Genomic DNA, 19,788 nt, shown 5'->3' on the forward strand with positions numbered 1-19,788 from the left:
CCCCCACCATATTCCTGTCATATTGCTGAGAACAGTATAAAACAATGATGTAACTTTTTCTAATGAAAACTTTTGATGTCATATGTAGTATATCATATGATTTTACCTAAAAGTGTCCGATGAGAAAACAATGTTTGTTACCATCCAGGATATACAGGCAAGTCATGTGAGACAGAGATTGACGAATGTGCTGTCAAGCCCTGTAAGAATGGAGGAACATGTGTTGACGGTATTGGAACATTTGAATGTGAGTGCCTTGAGGAGTTTGAAGGGGAGCTGTGCGAGACAGCCATCGATGACTGTGCCCTCAATAACACCTGTCTAAATGGCGCCACCTGTGTTGACGGATGGAGGAGCATCACTTGTATCTGTCCACCACTGTTCGGAGAGGAGGACTGTGGGAAAGGTAGATAACATCTGCATTGAATTGATACAATTTGTATACAGAAAGAGAAGTGAATTTGTAAGCTTGTTGATCGTTAATTAATTTTGATGTGGACGCACAACTTAATTTGAAACCAACCCCAGTGAGATGAGAGATTTAGAACCTGATAATCAAGATCTGCTTCATTTAGAGCTCTTCAATGCAGTTCGGGAAGGAAAAATATATGTCTTCTTTAGTGGCATTTTAGAAGTTAGAAAGGACAATATTGACAAACTTTACGGACAACAACTTCTTTTATGTGAGTGTTTTGATACAGGATCATTTGACAATAGAACAAGAATCTATATCAAAATGTCACACTCACATATTAAAATGATTTCTTTTAGTGGTTGTGCAAAGTTGAAATAATTGAAGACTGGTCACACTGACAAAACAATCAAGCAGGTGATCATGTTTTCTATAATGGAATACAAACATTTTGGGGACACGTCTGCATTTACAATATTTTTCACATGGTTATATATATAATTAGTTTGTCTGTCATTACATTCATATTTCATAACACCATGAGCTTATTCGCAAAGAACTACATGTTTTTCTTGTGCATCAACAAACACAACAGAAACATTTGATGAATTGATTACTTTGGATGACTGATTGGTTTTATTGAACTAATCATCAGCAGTGAGATTTTAACAAATTCCCAACACTAGTTTCTATGAGAACAAAATTTGTAGAAACAGGAAATATGTCTTTATGTTACATGTGAATATAATTTCGACCTGACATGATCTGTACACTAATCTATTCAATTTTGTTGTTTCTGTTGCTGTTTCAGAGAAGTCTGATGACTATGACCTTCACTGCCAAGGTCAGAATGGATCGGTCTGTGAGCTGCCTCCAGTTTACGTTGGCACTAATCTGACAGAACTTACTCTCTGTGTGTGGGTCAGGTTCGGGGAGCTTGGTGGCAATGGCACTTTCCTGACATTGCTGGAGATGAACAAGTATGTGACGGAACATATTCTTGTATTTGTGTTAGTATGGTTCTGAGTTTGAATCTGCTTTGAACAATCTATCTAAGAATCACAATCACTGGGACAGTTTCCATGATCTGGTTGAACTACAGACCCTCTGGCACAAATATTGTTCATTTGACTTTTAACAACAAAGATGGACAGTGGAGTAGCTTAGTGGTTAAAGGGATTGCTCGTCATGCAGATTCGATTCCCTAAACGGGTACAATGTTAGAAGGCCTTTTCTGGTGTTGCCTGCCATGATATTGCTGGAATATTGCTAAAAGTGGTGTAAAACTAAACTTACCCACTCAATTTAATAACAACAGAAAAAAACAAATAGTGCATGTCATCAATTGTTCATTTAACAGATTTCATAAGTGTAACTATTACTATTTTATCTGATAATCACTATTCTGAAGTCTGACAGCTGTGTCTTACCTATAACTATCACTTAAAATAGAATGACTACAGTTTCAATATTCTTGATATGGCTCATTGAACCAACCGATGTTTTCTTACAGACAAAATGAAGAAACTGGTGATGAAGGAGGCAGAGCCATGGTGGAATTATCTGGTAACCAGGCAACCATTGACCTATTCAATGACCTTGACACTGTGAAAGTTGACCTTGTTAGCAACGATGGTGAGTGGCACCATGTTTGTTTCTGGTGGACTTCTGGGGAATGGAACTTGTGGAAGGATGGTGAGCTGCAAGAGAGTGGCAGTTCCTATGGCAACAACCGAAACCTCCCAGAATGGTAAAATATTTTATATTATTATAATATTATTATTATTCTATTTTTACAATCCAGTCATAATTTAATAAGTGCTAATTCCTGATTTCATTACAGAACATTTTATCAGAAATTCAGAGTGAGACTGTTTGAAGTTCATAAGTCTGGAAATGTGTGAAAAAAATATTCAAATGAACAGGATTCAGCTGAATGGGTAATCTCTTTGACATTCTTGTGCTAAAGGGCTGATATAGTTATATCTTGTGTCCAGGCTCCAAGTCATCGCTGGTCAGAAGTTTGAGGCTGATGAGGATGAGGACCAGTTCCATGGTGAAGTGAGCCAGGCAAATGTCTACAGCGCCATCCTCAATGACTCCATCATCCAGACATTGGCTGCCAACTGTAGCGGTCTCCGACTGGGTGGTGACATTTACAACTGGGTCATCTTTGGTGACTACATTCGTAACGACATCATCATAGTGGAACCGGGACTGTGTGGGGAGTCTGATTGTCCCCCAGGCTACAGAGGAACATACTGTGACATCAAGATTGGTAAATATGTCCCTGTTCCTTTAAAAGAGTGAATTCTATGACAATAGTTAGTCGTCAAAACAAATGAGATTATCATCAAATTATTATGAAATTCTGTGATTCCAGTGAATAACATTCTTTCAATTTAACAGATTTTAGAAACTTCTTGGAGTTTCTTATACACAATGCACAAAGTTAAAGCCAGTAGCAGAACCTTGATTTGGGTGAAGATCTGTGTATGGCTTCATTTTTAAAAGACTTTAGCTTTATAAACTTTAGAGGCTACAATGTTAGGCAGCTGAGGTTGTGTTATGGGAATCTAGGTTGAGATAGGGACTGAATGGACAAAATGGACAGGGATGTGGAGTACCCAGATGAATAGAAACAGTGTAATCTCTCTTCATAGATAGGATATTAACCAAGTCTGACCAGGTTAGATTTAGTCTGTGTACATGTATACGAGGAGACTAAGAGAATAGATTAGTCTGGGTTTCTGTTTTGATTGAATTATGTCATTACATCACAGTTGTGTCTGTGTTGTAGACAAATATCCTCCTGAGGTTGAGAACTGCCCAGAGGATATCCTTGTGGTCAACAGTGACAATCGCCTCAGTGTGGTAGAGTGGGAGGAACCGGTCTTCACTGACGACATCGGAGTTGTCAACATCGAGCAGACGCATCGATCAGGTATAGACTGGCATTGTTGTCGTGTAGAAGTTGAGTTGTAGAAGAATAGGTTGTTTTCTGGAAGTTATATGAGATTTAACAAGAAAATAAGGCACCAACAAAGGGGACAGAAGAAGTCCTCCAAATACAGAAAATTTGTCTTAACACACAAAACTTACAGTCATACAGAACCATGTGCTGTGTGAGATGTTGAATTTGACCTACATTATTCAACTGTGCAAGGCCAGTAGATGAAGGGAATCACACACACATACATGTGCATGCACTTCACTAAATCAGTGCAATAATCTTTAAGGTGGCAATAAATCACATTTGGCCTCTCCTTACTTTGTGGACAATATTTACACAGCTAAACTGAAAGTAACTTATGCTTTCTTAGTAAAGTACAGATTCCAGTACCTTTCTAGGGTTCCATTTGGACTTAAAACTCTCAGCCATCTAACCTACTCAGCCACCGCAGCTTCCATAAAATGGACATTGGACAATTGGTAGTCCAGATCACATGCATTGTGTCCCCACTGACAAGTGTAACAGGTGACACATTTAACATTCTAAACGGCATATGTATCCATTTCATAACTGAGGTTAAACACATGTGACATGTTATTTTCAGGTCAGACCTTTGCCTATGGGGAGTACATTGTCAGCTATGTCGCTTATGATGCAGAAAACAACTCAGCAGAATGTGAATTTGACATAATCGTCAAGCGTAAGTACCATCTTCTTCCTCACAAAACTGACAATTTACAATTTAGCTTATTCTCCAAGCATCAGTCTGGACTAATATCATAAAAACATAATCCTGAGGTGGTGTCAATTATATATTTTCAGCATTTGACTGTGTTGAACCCCCGGCTCCCCTGAATGGCGGCAAGGCGTGTCGGGCGTGGCAGCATGGTCACTACTGCTCTATCGCATGCTTCCCAAACTATGAGTTTGTGGAATTTCCACCTCCGTTCTACCGCTGTGGCAAAGAAGGATTCTGGGACCCACCACGAGGCAGCCCTTTCCTGTTCCCATCATGTGCAAGTAAGTCGGTCAAGATTTTGTTTTGTTTTGGCTAAGCAAGTCCTACCCAACATCACTTGTATGTTTGTTATACTTATTTTTTAAGATGTATCACAATGAGTCTGATAGTCAATGATAATCACACTTAGAATGAAGTGTAATTATTTTGATCAGCGCATGAATAACTCAGCAATAGTTTGCAGTGAGGAAAGTAGTCTCAAGGTCATTACTATGACGTAGCCAATCATGGACCTGGAATATGATCTCTCACCTATTTCATACCAATTATTCTACATGGGTTTTTCACTGATCAGAGAGTAAGGAATTCAAACGCTTTACACGGCAGAAATTGAAACTTTGAACGAAAGCTTCGTATCAGATAATTAAGCACTGTCCTCTTAGAAATATTCACGATACCCTTCTGTTTCAGTGCCCTACCCACCAGCCTCCAGCATCCTGGGAGGAGGAGTTGACTTCAGTGGCCCAGAGTGTACCGAGGCATTCAAAAGTCAGCTCAGAGATCGATTCATCGCCATCATGCGACAGCTGGATGCTCGTATCGGACTGTGTACGCCAGAGGAGTGTTCATATGATGACATCAACGTGGACTGTGGCAGCAGGAGGAAAAGAGACACCTCCTCTAATGTCATGTTTCATGTGTCCTTTGCAGTTAATCTGTCTGCAAATAGGTGAGGAGGCGATTATATAATCAGATGTTTAAATGTGGATGCTGGTATAAATCTTTCCTAGAATCTTAATCTGCATATGGCATCTGCTTCCAAATCTGGATTGAACACTCACACCAACACTAAAGCTCAAAGACACTTACACTAACACTGACACACATGCTGAATTTAATGTTCATATACGCTCATATTGAAACTCATATTCACATACACTACCAAAGTCACATTCACATACACACTCAAACTCACTACCACACTCACTGCCACACTCACACTGACCTAAGGCACATTCACTACCACACTCACATTCCCTACCATACTCACTACCACACTCGCACTAACACACTCACATACACTATCACACTCACACTCACTAGAATACTCAGATTCACAACCAGACTCACATTCACACCCACTCTCACATTCACTACCAAACTCACATACACTACCACACTCACTACCATACTCACATTCACTAACACACATTCACTACCACACTCACATTCCCTACCACACTCACATTCACACTTGCTACCACACTCACATTCACACTCACATTCACACTCACATTCACTACTACACCCATATTCACTACCACACTCACATTCACACTCACATTCACTACCACACTCACTACTACACCCATATCCACTACCACACTCACATTCACACTCACATTTACACTTGCTACCACACTCACATTCACACTCACATTCACACTCACATTCACTACCACGCTCATTACTACACCCATATCCACTACCACACTCACATTCACACTTGGATTCACTCTCACATTCACTACCACACTCACTACTACACCCATATCCACTACCACACTCACATTCACATTCACACTTGCTACCCCACTCTCATTCACATTCACTACCACACTCACATTCACTAACACACATTCACTACCACACTCACATTCACTAACACTCAGTACCATACTCACATTCACTAACACACTCTCATTCACTAACACACTCACATTCACACTTTATACCACACTCACTACCACGCTCACTTTCAAATTAACCACCACACTCACATTCACACCCACACTCAATACCACACTCACGTTTATATTCACACTAGCTGCCACATTCACTACCACATTCACACTCGGTACCTTGCTTATGTCTATACCACGCTCACATTCACAATAACACCCACAAACTCTCTCTTGCTCACTCACTGTGATAGCACCTTAATGTAAATCTCAACACACACTGAATCTCAGACTCCAACTGTATCTTAATACAATGAGAACCTACAAGTATTCATTCAACATCTCCCATAACCGTGACCCACAATAAGCACATGTCAGACCACTCAGTTACTACCATTGACTTCCAGTAATGCTCTTGAGCACGAGGGTGACACGTACATAACTGAAGAGCTGGAGAACACAGTGAAGCGTGGCGAGTTCAACTTCATGAACTTCACAGCAGACGTGACGTCCCTGAGCGTGAATGTGGAGCTGCAGTGTCTGCCTGGACAGGCTCTCACCACCATCAACCAGACCAAGAAAGTCTGCTGTATGTATATATGTTCCAATTTTTAAAATATGTCTACAAGAAAAATATGGAAAAACATCAAAAACGAAGGAAGATCTGTTCTTGACTTCAAACTGCTGAGGGAATCTAAACTTGCTAAATCATTCTTCACTTCTGTTGGACTTTTTGATGAATTTGTTCATGAGAGTGAGTTGTATTGCGGTGAATTAGATTGTGTTGAGTGAAGTTAGGATGTGGTTAGTTGAGTTACAGTATGCACGATAGGTTGAGTTGACATTTCTTTCAGCTTGGTGAGGATGTATGGATTTGAATTACACTGTCTGGAAGTGACTTATGATGCCTTGAGCTATGTTACAATGTGTTGAGTTATAGTGTATTAATTATAGAATAACAATGTTCAGTTGAGCTGTGTTACAATGTGTTATGCTGAGTTACAAATTGTTGTGTGGAGTTATGAACAATATGTTCAGCTGTGTTATGATTATTATGTTGAGTGGAGTTACAGTGTGTTCAGCAGAGTTACAGTGTGTTCAGCAGAGTTACAATGTGTTCAGCAGAGTTACAGTGTGTTCAGCAGAGTTACAGTGTGTTCAGCAGAGTTACAATGTGTTCAGCAGAGTTACAGTGTGTTCAGCAGAGTTACAATGTGTTCAGCTGAGTTACAGTGTGTTCAGCTGAGTTACAATGTGTTCAGCTGAGTTACATTTTGAGCTGTGTTACAGTGTGTTATATTGTGTTACAATTTGTTGAGCAGTTACAATGTGTTCTGCTGTTACAGTGCATCAAGTGGAGTTACGATGTGTTCAGCTGAATTATAATGTGTTGAGTGGAGTTATGATGTGTTAATCTGAATTACGATGTGCTGAAAGGAGTTACAATATGTTGAGTGGAGTTACAATGTGTTCAGATGAATTACGATGTGTTTAGTGGAGTTAGCATGTGTTCAACTGAATTACAATATCCCGAGTGGAGTTACGATGTGTTTGGCCAAGCAACAATGTATATACCTGATTTACCTGAGTTACTGAGGTATGCTGTATTGAGCTGCACCGACAAGTATGTCATATTGTTCCAGTGGACTGTCCAATTGGCTATTTCCTGAACGAGACAACTGGAAATTGTGAGATATGTTCGGAGGGAATGTACAACAGCGCTGACCGACAAACACAGTGTACACCCTGTCCCCCAGACCACACAACAGGAGCCCCAGGAGCCGTCAATGTCTCACAGTGCTACGGTGAGATTAAACAATCAATGCTTGTGTTATTGACAGAAAGTAAAAGGAATTCACTTATCAGGTTTCCAAGCTTAATTTTTGAATATTTGCTACTACCACCAAGATCTGCACCCAACTGATTTATTTATATCATTCACTCCAAGACTTGACACTTGACTTTACATAGTCATAATGCTATCATCACTTTGTGAAAAGGGTTGCTGTTCCTAAAGAATGCTTATTGTCATTCTCACCATCGTCTTACATAATCATCATCTATATCATCAGGTAATTTGTCTACATCTACCTGTTCCTCTTGTTGTCTGCAGCTGTGTGCACTGCTGGTAGCTTCTACAACTCTGTGGCTGGTCACTGCCAGCGCTGCCCCTTGGGAGAGTATCAGAATGAGACTGGACAGACGTCCTGTAAGTCATGTCCCCCTGGGCAGTCCACCGAGACAACTGGGACAATCCACGCTGAAGACTGTGCTTGTGAGTCATAGCTTCTGACAACTCACCAGATTATGGTGATACTTATGCTTGGGATGTTCATGCTTGAGATATTGATTTGAAAGTATTTAAATTATATAACTTTAAGTGCTGTTTGGGAGTTTTTAAATTAAATTCATGACAACATAATACCATCCTGAAAACACAATGATGTGACAATGCAATGACAGCATCATGAAAACGTCATGACAATGCCATAGCAACACCGTGAATACACCATGAGATCCCCATAACATCACCAGGAAAACAACATAACGTCACCATGAGATCACCACGTCACTATTAGAACACCATAACATTACCATGAGATCACCATAACATCACAAGAAAAATACCATATCATCACCATGAGATCACCATTAGAACACCATAACATCACGATGAGATCACCATAACATCACTATGAGAACACCATAACATTACCATGAGAACACCATAACATCACCATGAGATCCCCACAACATCACCATGAGATCATGCATGAAACCTTTATGCAAACACCATGCAGTAAATGAAATATTTCCCTATCTCTTCCTCTTCCAGATTTGTGTCGTCTTGGTGAGGAGTTGGGTGTGACTGGTACCTGTCAACCGTGTCCAATTGGGAGCTACAGAGAATCCTTCTTAACCGACTTCTGTCAGCTATGCCCATATGGCTGGACCACAGAGAAAGAAGGATCGACCTCCAGTAGTGACTGCTCTGTTGGTGAGGAAATATTGATATCTCTACTGCAGTCTGGGGAAATATTTCATGATGTGTGGTATATATACTTAACACCTTGTAACCCATGAAGATATGGATTGGAATTGGTTTTAAGCAGCTCATGCTTGTTGTAAGAGGTGACAAACAGGATCAGGTGGTCAGGCTTGCTGACTTGACTGACACATGTCATTGTATCCCATTTGCGCATATTGATGTTCATGCTGCTAGCCACTGGATTGTCTGGTCTAGGCTGATTATTTACGGCTGATATTAAATACAGCTGGAATATTGCTGATAAACCAACTACAAACAATCTCAACAAACAAACTATACTTTGTTTAACTGAAGATAAAAGGTTATTTGTCACCATGTGCATCCTGGCTTAACCAAGACAAAAAACAAATTAGATAAAAAACAAATGAACTATAACAAAACAAAAGACTAAATGGACACAAACAAATATGGAATTAGTAGAACTCAATGAGACTGAAGAATATTAAAACCTCTGAGAATCATTTGAAGTGATATTTTTTCAGCTGAATGTTCAAGAGGCGAGTACCGCACAGAAAACAATGAGTGTGAGTCATGTCCAAAGGGTACCTACCAACCGAAACGTGGCGCCACTTCCTGTATTCCATGTGGGCCAGGTCTGACGACTCCTGGTGTTGGAGAGGTGTCTGAGGACCAATGCTACCCTGGACCAGTCAATGAGTGTGACCTCAACATCGACAACTGTGACAGTAACGCCATCTGTGAGGACCTACAAAATGGATTCAATTGCACCTGCAGGAAAGGTTTCCATGGCAATGGAACCTACTGTGTTGGTATGCAAACTTGTAATAGACTTGTTGAAATTATTTTTAAAGTAAGTACAAGTTTTAAATATTTCTTTTGTTATATGATTAATTCTGTTTGAAAGATGTTTGCATTTTGAGTTTTTTATCCTATACAGGGCAGTAAAAGAAGCTCAAGTTTCAAAAAAAAGGATAGCATTCATATTTATGTCTTCCATTTAAAAACTTGACAAAAAACAGTTGCTGTTCTTTTGCTGCTCTGTATATTTTGTGATGTTAAGAAATTCTGTCATAGAAGTTCTTTTCAGTTTGTATGATTGTTTCTGTTGCTAGACAACTGTGAGGGTTACTGTGGCGACCATGGAACGTGCCACAAGGACAACCAGGATGAAGTGTTCTGTACCTGTAACGATGGCTACAGTGGACCACGGTGCCAGGAAACATCAGGTGAGGACAGAACTAGTTGTATCTACACCACAATACCTAATCCAAACATGATGAACCAGAGCTTCAAACAAGCTTGTGGCCATGTGTGTATGATAAATTATAGCTAATACAGTTTTATCTATTTGTGCTGTAAGAAATAGTAGGTACCTTAGTCTACATCTGTTTTGGTGAAAAACGAAATACCAAGATGGTCGTTAGATTATATAAATGCCACATCTTCACTCTAACATAGTTATGTTTAAAAAAAAAAAAAAGTCTTGTACCCATTGTGTTGTTTCACTTCCATGCCACAAATAACTAACGTTACTTGTGTTGTTTAAAAATCACCAGCAACTGATTCTGATTGTGAAACACAGAAATGCAGTACTTGCCTATTAATTTATCCTGCAGTCCTCTAATGAAGTTGTTTTCTATTTGTAAAGCATAAAAATCAGATATTTTACTGAGAGTGTGTGGAAGCTTTCAACTTCAGCTCAACATTATCAAATTTTTATCCCCCCAGCATGTAATACTTATTGTTTTTGCTTTTCCATGGAACGTTTTGGTGTTAGTCTAACGGTGGGGTGGGCTTCATTTCTGGAGCACAACTCAATATTTTTCTGCAAAACTTCGTAGATATATCATTCAGAACCTAAAGTAGTGCCTTTTGCTGTTTACAGGATTTTGTGATTTATTATTTTTTCGGTTTCCATGGAAACGTTTCGGACTTAGTCTCAAAATGGAGGGATGGGCTTCATTTCCAGAGCACAGCTCGAAAACCATTTCATGTCTTTCAACAGAACTTGGCAGATACATGAGACAGATCTTGAAGTGGTGCTGTTTGCTGTTTACAGATATATGGCATTTATATTTTTCATTATTTCCATAGAAATGATTAAAAAAACATCAAGTGTCTGTCAGATGATTTGTCCTCTCCTTCAAATATGTAAGGGCCAGGGATATGCAATCTTCTGATGACTACTGGGTTTCTGGAGCATAACTCAAAACCGTTCAATATTTGTAGTCTAAAATTGGTAGATATAATAATCTGAACCTATGGTTGTGCCATTTGCTATTTACAGACCCTGGTGATTTATCATTTTCCCATTTTCCATGGAAGCAATTCGGACCTAGTCTCATTAGGGAGGGATGTGCTTTCCAGAGCAAAAGTAAAAAATTTGCCAGATATGTGAGGCGGACTTTAAAGTGGTACCTTTTGCTATTTGCAGATTTTTGTGATTAATCTTTTTCCCAGTTTCCATGGAAATGATTCTGAGATAATCTCAAAATGGAGGGATGGGCTTCGTTGCCAAAATACAACTCGAAAACCATTTGATATCTTTCAACAGATCTTGGCAGACACATGAGACAGATCTTGACGTGGTGCCTTTTGTTGTTTAAAGATGTATTGCATTTATATTTTTCATGATTTCCACGGAAACGTGATCTTAAAAAACATCAAGTAACCGTCAGGTGATTTGTCCTTTCAAATATGTGAGCTGGGGGTATATGTCATCTGATGACTCTTGTTTACAAAAAGAAAACAGCCATTTGATTGGTTGCTATTTATGGATGGGCCAATATGTTAACAAACCATGACTGGTATGCTATGTCTGTGTCACATTTTATTTACATTTAAAAGCATTTTAATCGTAAATATTTAGAGATGGAAAAACTTCACATTCGACAGACAAGAACTTATATGATACATAACATAATTTTGTTGTATTGGGTAAAGTCACACTGTTACTTTGACACAGCATAAATGTAAATATTTGGTGCTTTTTCACTTGCTGGCATTCATTTTGCTTGCATATTTCAACTTTTCTATACCGTATTTCATGCAAATATGAAGCTTATCTGGAGCTCTGATAAACTCTAAGAAAGGTTTCACAATGGTTCCCATAAGATCTGGGTTAGAATTGTCTGCAGCAACCCATGATTGTCATAAGAGGTGACTATCAGGATCAGGTGTTTGGGCTTCCTGACTTGGTTTACACATGATGCTCATGATGTCACTCACTGGATCATCTGGTCCCGACTTATTCACAGACCACTGCCATATAGCTGAAATATTGCAGAGTGTGTCATTAAACAAACAAACAATCAAAGCAAATAATTGTTTGATTCGATGTGACAATAAATATTCACAAGGGCCTTTCACAAGAGTCTTTCCGTGAAATTAAAAGTATCAGTATGGCAGTATATTATATTTGAATGGAAGCAATGTATTCAATATGGTTCCCAATGGCATAGGTCAATGCTCATGCTGTAGATCACTGGTTTGTCAGGACCTACCTGATCATTTACAAGTAGCTGGAATATTGCAGCGTTAAACAACAAACAAACAAAGCAATATTATTTTATCTGTGTTGACTGTTTGCCTTTACTGTTGCAGCGCTGACAGGACTGACTGATGCCATGATTGGAGGGATAGCTGGCGCCGCAGTGGCACTGGTCATTCTGCTAGTAGGGGTGGCTGTGTGCTTCTGCAGGTATATATCAGTGTGTGGTACAAAGGTCAAGAGGGACAGAATGGTTGGCCAATTTGTCTATTTGAACTTAGACTCAGCCCTACAATGTTAAAATGTTGTTTCAATTAGAATATTAATATACTGTACATGGATTTCATTATAATCAATTGTCATCCACTTACTTCAGTGGCATTAGAGGCTTTGTGGTGTAAAATGATTGTTTCATGTGAAGAGTTGTGGTCCTTAACAATAATCTGCTGGTTATTTTTCAAGCATCAGATTCACCCACACTGGGGCCTTGGCCTGTTTTTGCCTTAGATATAATGGTGTTTCACCCAGTTGTGACAGCACTGTGTATGCAGTATAGTATGCAGAGTTGCGCACCTTTCAAGTGGCAGGATTGTTTGGTTCATTCCAGGCTTTCGATAAGCATCATGAATAATTGTGCTGTCAGCAATATCCTATACAACTGCCATCTGCAAATGATGTCATGAAGACCCAGTGATTGATGTTATGATGACTGATTAATGATCAGGATAATGATCATGATGACATGCATTACCTAAGTCAGCAGACCAACTAAACCATCATATTAGATTAGGTCACTTGGGACCATTTCCATGAGGTATAAAGCTGAAGAGCCATGCTGTTCAAGGTGGCCTTAAACATAACTCACTCACTCAATTTTCTGTTGCCATGGTTACAGGTCACGCCGTGGTGGCAAGGAGTTGGTCAATGATCGCATCTACCGAGACAATAAACCACCAGTCGCCTTCCAGAACAATGCTTACGAGTCTATTGACCGAACACCATCATCGATGCTGAGGCTTGAATCCAGCTCCAACTCATCAGATGCTCAGCCATGGAAGAGAAGCGTGTTCTCCAACCCTGATGAGGTAGACTCCCAAGTAATTTACTCATCTCACTTGTGAATGCCTGTGACACCTGATCGCCCACCTGCCTGCCACCTGCAAGACACCTGCCTCACCTAACACCGTCTCCATTAACTGTACCATGTATCCACTCGCTGTCAGACATTGCACTTAACTTCACACTAATACTGTACTGTGAATCATGTGAGTCATGTGAATCTAGAGAATCATGTGAATCTAGAGAAGTTTGTAGGGAATGAAGTGATTCTAGAAAATAATTTGTATGTTGGGAATCTAAATTATCATTTGAATCCTGTAAATCTAAAGAGTTATTTGAATCTTCTGAATCTAGAGAATCATTTGAGACTAGTGAATCTGGAGAATCTAGTGAATCTAGAGAATCATTTGAATCTCATGAATCTAGAGAATCATGTGAATCTAGTTTATGTAGAGAATCATTTGAATCTAGTGAGTCTAGAGAATCATTTGAATCTAGGGAATCTAGAGAATCATTTGAATCTAGGGAATCTAGAGAATCATTTGAATCTTGGGAATCTAGAGAATCATTTGAATCTTGGGAATCTAGAGAATCATTTGAATTTTGGGAATCTAGAGAATCATTTGAATCTAGGGAATCTAGAGAATCATTTGAACCTTGGGAATCAAGATGACCAGTTGAATATTTTAAATCTGGTGAATTATTTGAATATTGTAAATCTTGAGAATCATGATCATGTGAATCTAGAGAACTGTGTGCATCACGGAACTCATATGAATAACTTGTAGTGTCCCATGCACCTTGGTAGAAAAATTCTACATACTTGCACCTTGAATCTGATGATGCTATGAGGCACTTGTTTAATACATTTTCAAGTCCAACTATTTTCTCATTCCCTTCAGTCTGCTATGTATAAATCATTACTACTACTATTATCTACTAGACTAATTATTTCTTTATCCTCTGTTGGTCCTTTAATAATTCAAGATTGAGTTTGGTGTATTTCAAATAAGCAAACTTGCACAAGAAAATACTTGGACTTGGAACATTTTGCTTGGCAGTTGCTCCCTTGTCACCATGACAACACAGTAAAAACACTGATCCTAGCATGACAGTCTGTGATACAGTGAGATTTACCCAGAATGCATTGAGCCTGACCTACTTCCTGTATGTGAACTGAATGCCCCAAAGACTCATTACTATCACTGATAGACATGTTGAAGTTTCACATGAAAGTTTTACAAGTAGGTCTTTACGAAATGGGGCCACAAATGTGTACATACTATGCAGAGATGACCAAATTATCCATGGTGATAATGTTTGCAAGGACCTTTAGCCTGAACATTACTGACCAAAACTACTAGCATTAACCCTGGACATCAGGTACTGTGGTTGTGACTGTAAAAATCAGTACAAAATCAAGATCATATCACAATTTTCTTTGTGAATAAATTAGTATATTAGCCATTCCGTTCATGTTTCCAGTAATGTCTTTGATCTGATTTTTGTGAATGATGAATCAATATTTATTATTTCTGATACATGGAAGGAAGACACTTAAGCAAACGAGACTCTAGCATGTCATTAATGGTGCTAGATACAGGAATGATGTAAAATGGCCCATGAAGACTTGATTAATTTCTAAATGGCATACCTGTATACTACAGTGATTACCTCAAAATGTTTACAATATATAATTATTAAAGTTTAATATTTATCAGCTACCAGCATTACTTACATCAGTTTGCTTGAACTTTCTAGTGAATATTTTGTATTACTTATATTTTTAGTTCCCAAGATTATAATATCACAGATATACAAAGCTGTGATACATGTGACTTAAAGTTATACAGCTACATGATGTACAGGTAATATATCAATATATGTATACTTAAACATGCATATATCATAAAGTAGATAATATATGGATAAAGTCAGGTACCAGTGACTTTTTATGTGAAATTAATTGTTAAATGGCAGCATTATTGATTAGTTATGCTTTTAAATTCTTGTTGCTCTCTGTATGGGCTATTACACTGTTTTGCACATATCATATTATCAGGCCAGTATGTACTTTTGTTTTAATATGGCAAAAACATGACTTAAAGTATACAAATTAGGCCTAATTAGTGTTTTATTTCCTGAGTTATAAAAATGAAATGAAACTGAGTGATACAGGATGAAAATAAATGGAAATTAGATTAAATTACATTAAATGAAAACATATCAAATGAGATAATAATATACTGACACTTATCTTGCTCTAAGTCCTTCTCACAATAGATGCTGCATAATCAACCTGTCCAGTCAGTTAGCTCACATTCCCAACTCCCTGGGGAGAATACAACCCCTGCAGATTCTAGAAAGGTTTGCTTTACCATTTGCTGTTGACTGACTTACAGACTTGAAGCCTGAATTATGTGGGTGGTTTTTTTTAAGCTTTGACAGTTATTATGATGTTTCAGTTTTCTTACAGTTTTGCTTTGAATCTATTGATTACTAACATGCAGAGTTAGAATGAGTTTTGTAACAGTCTTCTTGCACACTTAACCATAGCCCTTCCATTTCATCTTTTATTGCTTATTTTGATGTTGATTGTTCAATGTATATATGATATTTGTAACATTTAATGGTGAATAATTTAAATTTATGACAAAAGTTTTGTCACGTTGTACAATATTTCACATCACATCATTTCATCAGAAATGATTTCATGGGAAAGGCTGCTTAACCTGACAAACAAGATTAGTTGTACTGTCTCACCAAGGAGCAAACTCAGAAGGAATCCAGGATTTTAACCCATGCTGAATCCTAATCCTTGTGAGGGCAGTACCGATAACTCTGCCTGGCATGTTTCAGTGCCACAGGCTACTGGCATTGATAGTCCTCAAAATTTAGAAGACTTGTAATTAGGTTAATAAACATGAATAAAACATTATTATTTGGCCAAATAATAGAAGATTCCAACACAGTCTTCCGTTTGTGATATTGCATTTCTATTCTTCATATCTATGCAGCACAAAATAAAGCAGTATGACATATATATTTTACTATGCATCTTGCCATATTGCATATTGTATACTCCGGTGATAGAATGCATTTGTACAATTTGCATGATATTAGCATATTGAATTCTTCATTAGTATTGTTACATAATATTTGCATTCATATGTGCTGTTCATGTTGTCAGCATTACTCATACACATAATAAGTAATATTGATGATTTTTGTGTAATACTGATTGTCTTCTTTCCATGCTGCAAAAGGTGTTTACTTTTTGTGTAAACCGGTTGATTTATTTACTGTCTCATTTATCCAAGAGTTCTGACACAGCAGGTAGATAGGAAGATACAACATATCAGGGAATAAAGCTATTTTCACTATTGGTGGCTGTGTTGTTTGTGAATGTTTCACATGATTCACAGGGCAGTGCTGTGTGAGTATTATGATACTGTAAATGTGTATATGAAACATTGATTTGCTGCAGGACTTACAGGAACCCATCAACAAAGATGACATTACTTACAAAACATACATACTGTAATGCATGATTCAGTGTATACTGGTTTTCTCAATACATGATTCACATTAATACAGGTTTTTTAACAAAGTTCTTACAAAATTCAAAATATATCTTTCACAGCTGAAACAATTTTTCAAATACATTTACAGCAAATTTCCAACTACATGTATATGATTCATATTTGTACCAATACTCCCCACATAGGACCGCTGGTCAACCCACAGCGCTGAAAAGCAGAGTCTATCGTACAACTTGGACATTATTATAAGAATGTGTATCTGGAAAAGTATGTAAAATGATGACACCAGTCAAGGACATTCCTTAAACACATACTATTTGGGGATAATATTGGTCATCTCAACCCATACTTGTCATAAGAGGACAGAGGCAGAGTGGTACACTTGTACTTAAGGCATTTGCTTGTCACGCCAAAAGTCCAGGTTCAATTCCCCCATAGCTACATTGTGTGAAGGCCATGTCTGGTGTCCCCCTACTGTGATATTGCTTGAATGTTGATAAAAGCAGTGTAAAACTGGACACATTCATTCACTCATAAAAAGAGAAGAAGAAGAAGAATAGTTTATTACTGTGTCATGCTGTTTCAGAACACATACAACAATAAAATATACGTATGAAACAACCGTGTCTTGTAAGGCCGATAAGACACCCTGTTTAAAACATTCCGATATATAGACATGTACGCATACGTACACTCACACTCACACGCACACACACCATAAAACAAAAATAAAATAAAAAATATTTTTGAGACTATCACTAAGATCACTAACAGGATTCGTGGTCAGGCTTATATTCCCATTGCATAGTTTAAAGTTCACGATGTCACTGCATTGTCTGGACCTGAATATTTACAAACCAACATCACATTTCACTGGGATATTAATATATTAATATGGTAATCAACCGACAAACGTTTACACAAAATGACCTTCCTTATATTTCTCTATCTGTTACATACTTCCACCCAAAATACACATGCAATATTGTATGACATCTTTAATGGTAACATAATTACATCACTCAATATGTAAATTGGGTGGTGGGGTAGACTAGTGGTTTAAGCATCTGCTTGTCACACTGAAGACCTGGGTTTGATTCCCCACATGGATACAATGCATGAAGCGCATTTGTGGTGTATATATGACTGGTTGATCTCCAACAGGGATACAATTGGGGATAGTTTTGAAGATATTTGTAGTTGTATTTGTATAATGGACTCTGAGATTTCTTAAATTATCATGTAAAGGTGAGTGCAATAAACCAATCTGATAAATAAGCCTGTTCTGCTCCTGTTACAGGAAATATCAAATACATCCAAGCATTGTTGTTTTCTCAATAAACTGTTGAGTAGTATTTTCCATACATTCAAGCAGAGTCTTTCTGTAGACAGACAAGACACCATTTGATACTCTGGTGATTCATGCGTAGATTCTAAAGCTAATGTCTTCATTGAGGCCACAACCTCCACTTCATACATCCATGATTCACATGTCTTCATTGAGGTCTCAACCTCCAGTTCACAGCCTGCAGTTCATACATCCACGATTCACGTATCTGCATCAAGGTCCACAACCTCCAGTTCATACATCTATGATTCACAATCAGCAACCCTTCATATACATTTTTCACTCACAAGTAATCCTGTGAAACATGTGATTCACTATAATGGAGTATGTTCTGTAATATCTTGAACTGAAATATCTGTAATCCTTCAGTTCCACTACTGACACCATTCTTCACATCCATGATTGACAGAGCAGTGGGGTAGCATCGTGACTCAAGTATTGGGTCATCATGCCGAACACCCAGGTTTGATTCCCCATATGGCCACAATGTATGAAGACCATTTCTGGAGTCCCCCATTGTGATATAGCTGGAATATTACTAAAAAACACACTTACTCCATGACTGACATGACTCTTCACACAACACAACACAACACACACACCATGAGCATTGCAGCCAATGTTCCTGACATTATGTGAACACACCAAACAAAAGCACTCATCAGTTTGCAGTGAAATCCTGAAAGAAACTCTTATCAAAGAAATCTCAGTGGCATCTCTTGATAACATAACTAACTGATCTCACATATGTTGGCCATTCTTGAGAAGAGAAAAAAATTCAGCTTTTGATACAATGCTTAGCTTCTGCCTCCTACTTTTATATCAATATATTAACATACAACATCAGTGCCAGACAATAATGTTGATTACGTGTGTGTGAGATAGTTTCCAAATTTTGCTAGCCAGTCAAGTTAGATATGTCTGAAATTTACTAGACCACAAAATGATTCACTTGCCTGAAATCTGAATGTAGAAACTAAGCAAAATAGATGACAATAAGATATTGTCGGCATGACACAGGTCTCATCATTAAGTTGCTAATATCGTAAACATTTTTATCAGGACAAAATCTTGCATGATAAAATAGTGCATTATAACTTGAGAGAGTCATTTATTTACAAAATGACCCCCATGAAAATTCACTTGTCAGTTGGGCCAGTGACTGTGGAGATTTACTGGCCTGACTAGAGTTTTACTAGACATGGGTTAGCAGACCAGCAGCTATTTTGCACACTGTTACTGGATGAGAGTGTATCCTTTGACTGTGAAAGGTGAAAAGTGGTGAATAGTACATCAATAGGACATCAGTGCCGGCATCAGGTGTACACAAGTGT

General features: G+C 38.1%; 1 protein-coding gene across 2 annotated transcripts in view; it reads left to right on the top strand.

Annotated features, from left to right (window-relative positions):
- The window catches only part of LOC137284775 (uncharacterized), a 127,145-nt gene that overhangs the window by 105,578 nt on the left and 1,779 nt on the right, over positions 1-19,788 (top strand). Inside the window, exons 52-67 of one of the 2 annotated variants that reach the window (XM_067816743.1) lie at positions 149-406; positions 1,224-1,392; positions 1,926-2,162; positions 2,410-2,690; positions 3,213-3,356; positions 3,970-4,065; positions 4,188-4,385; positions 4,795-5,053; positions 6,413-6,594; positions 7,649-7,810; positions 8,119-8,280; positions 8,842-9,003; positions 9,537-9,824; positions 10,128-10,241; positions 12,619-12,715; positions 13,401-13,590. In XM_067816743.1, the coding sequence (XP_067672844.1) occupies positions 149-406; positions 1,224-1,392; positions 1,926-2,162; positions 2,410-2,690; positions 3,213-3,356; positions 3,970-4,065; positions 4,188-4,385; positions 4,795-5,053; positions 6,413-6,594; positions 7,649-7,810; positions 8,119-8,280; positions 8,842-9,003; positions 9,537-9,824; positions 10,128-10,241; positions 12,619-12,715; positions 13,401-13,590 (2,999 nt within the window). Of the gene's footprint in view, positions 1-148; positions 407-1,223; positions 1,393-1,925; positions 2,163-2,409; positions 2,691-3,212; positions 3,357-3,969; positions 4,066-4,187; positions 4,386-4,794; positions 5,054-6,412; positions 6,595-7,648; positions 7,811-8,118; positions 8,281-8,841; positions 9,004-9,536; positions 9,825-10,127; positions 10,242-12,618; positions 12,716-13,400; positions 16,950-19,788 lie in introns of those variants that run through there. The other variant, XM_067816744.1, reaches the window with a different exon arrangement.

This window comes from Haliotis asinina, chromosome 5, assembly GCF_037392515.1.
Source record: "Haliotis asinina isolate JCU_RB_2024 chromosome 5, JCU_Hal_asi_v2, whole genome shotgun sequence".
NCBI classification, from domain to species: domain Eukaryota; kingdom Metazoa; phylum Mollusca; class Gastropoda; order Lepetellida; family Haliotidae; genus Haliotis; species Haliotis asinina.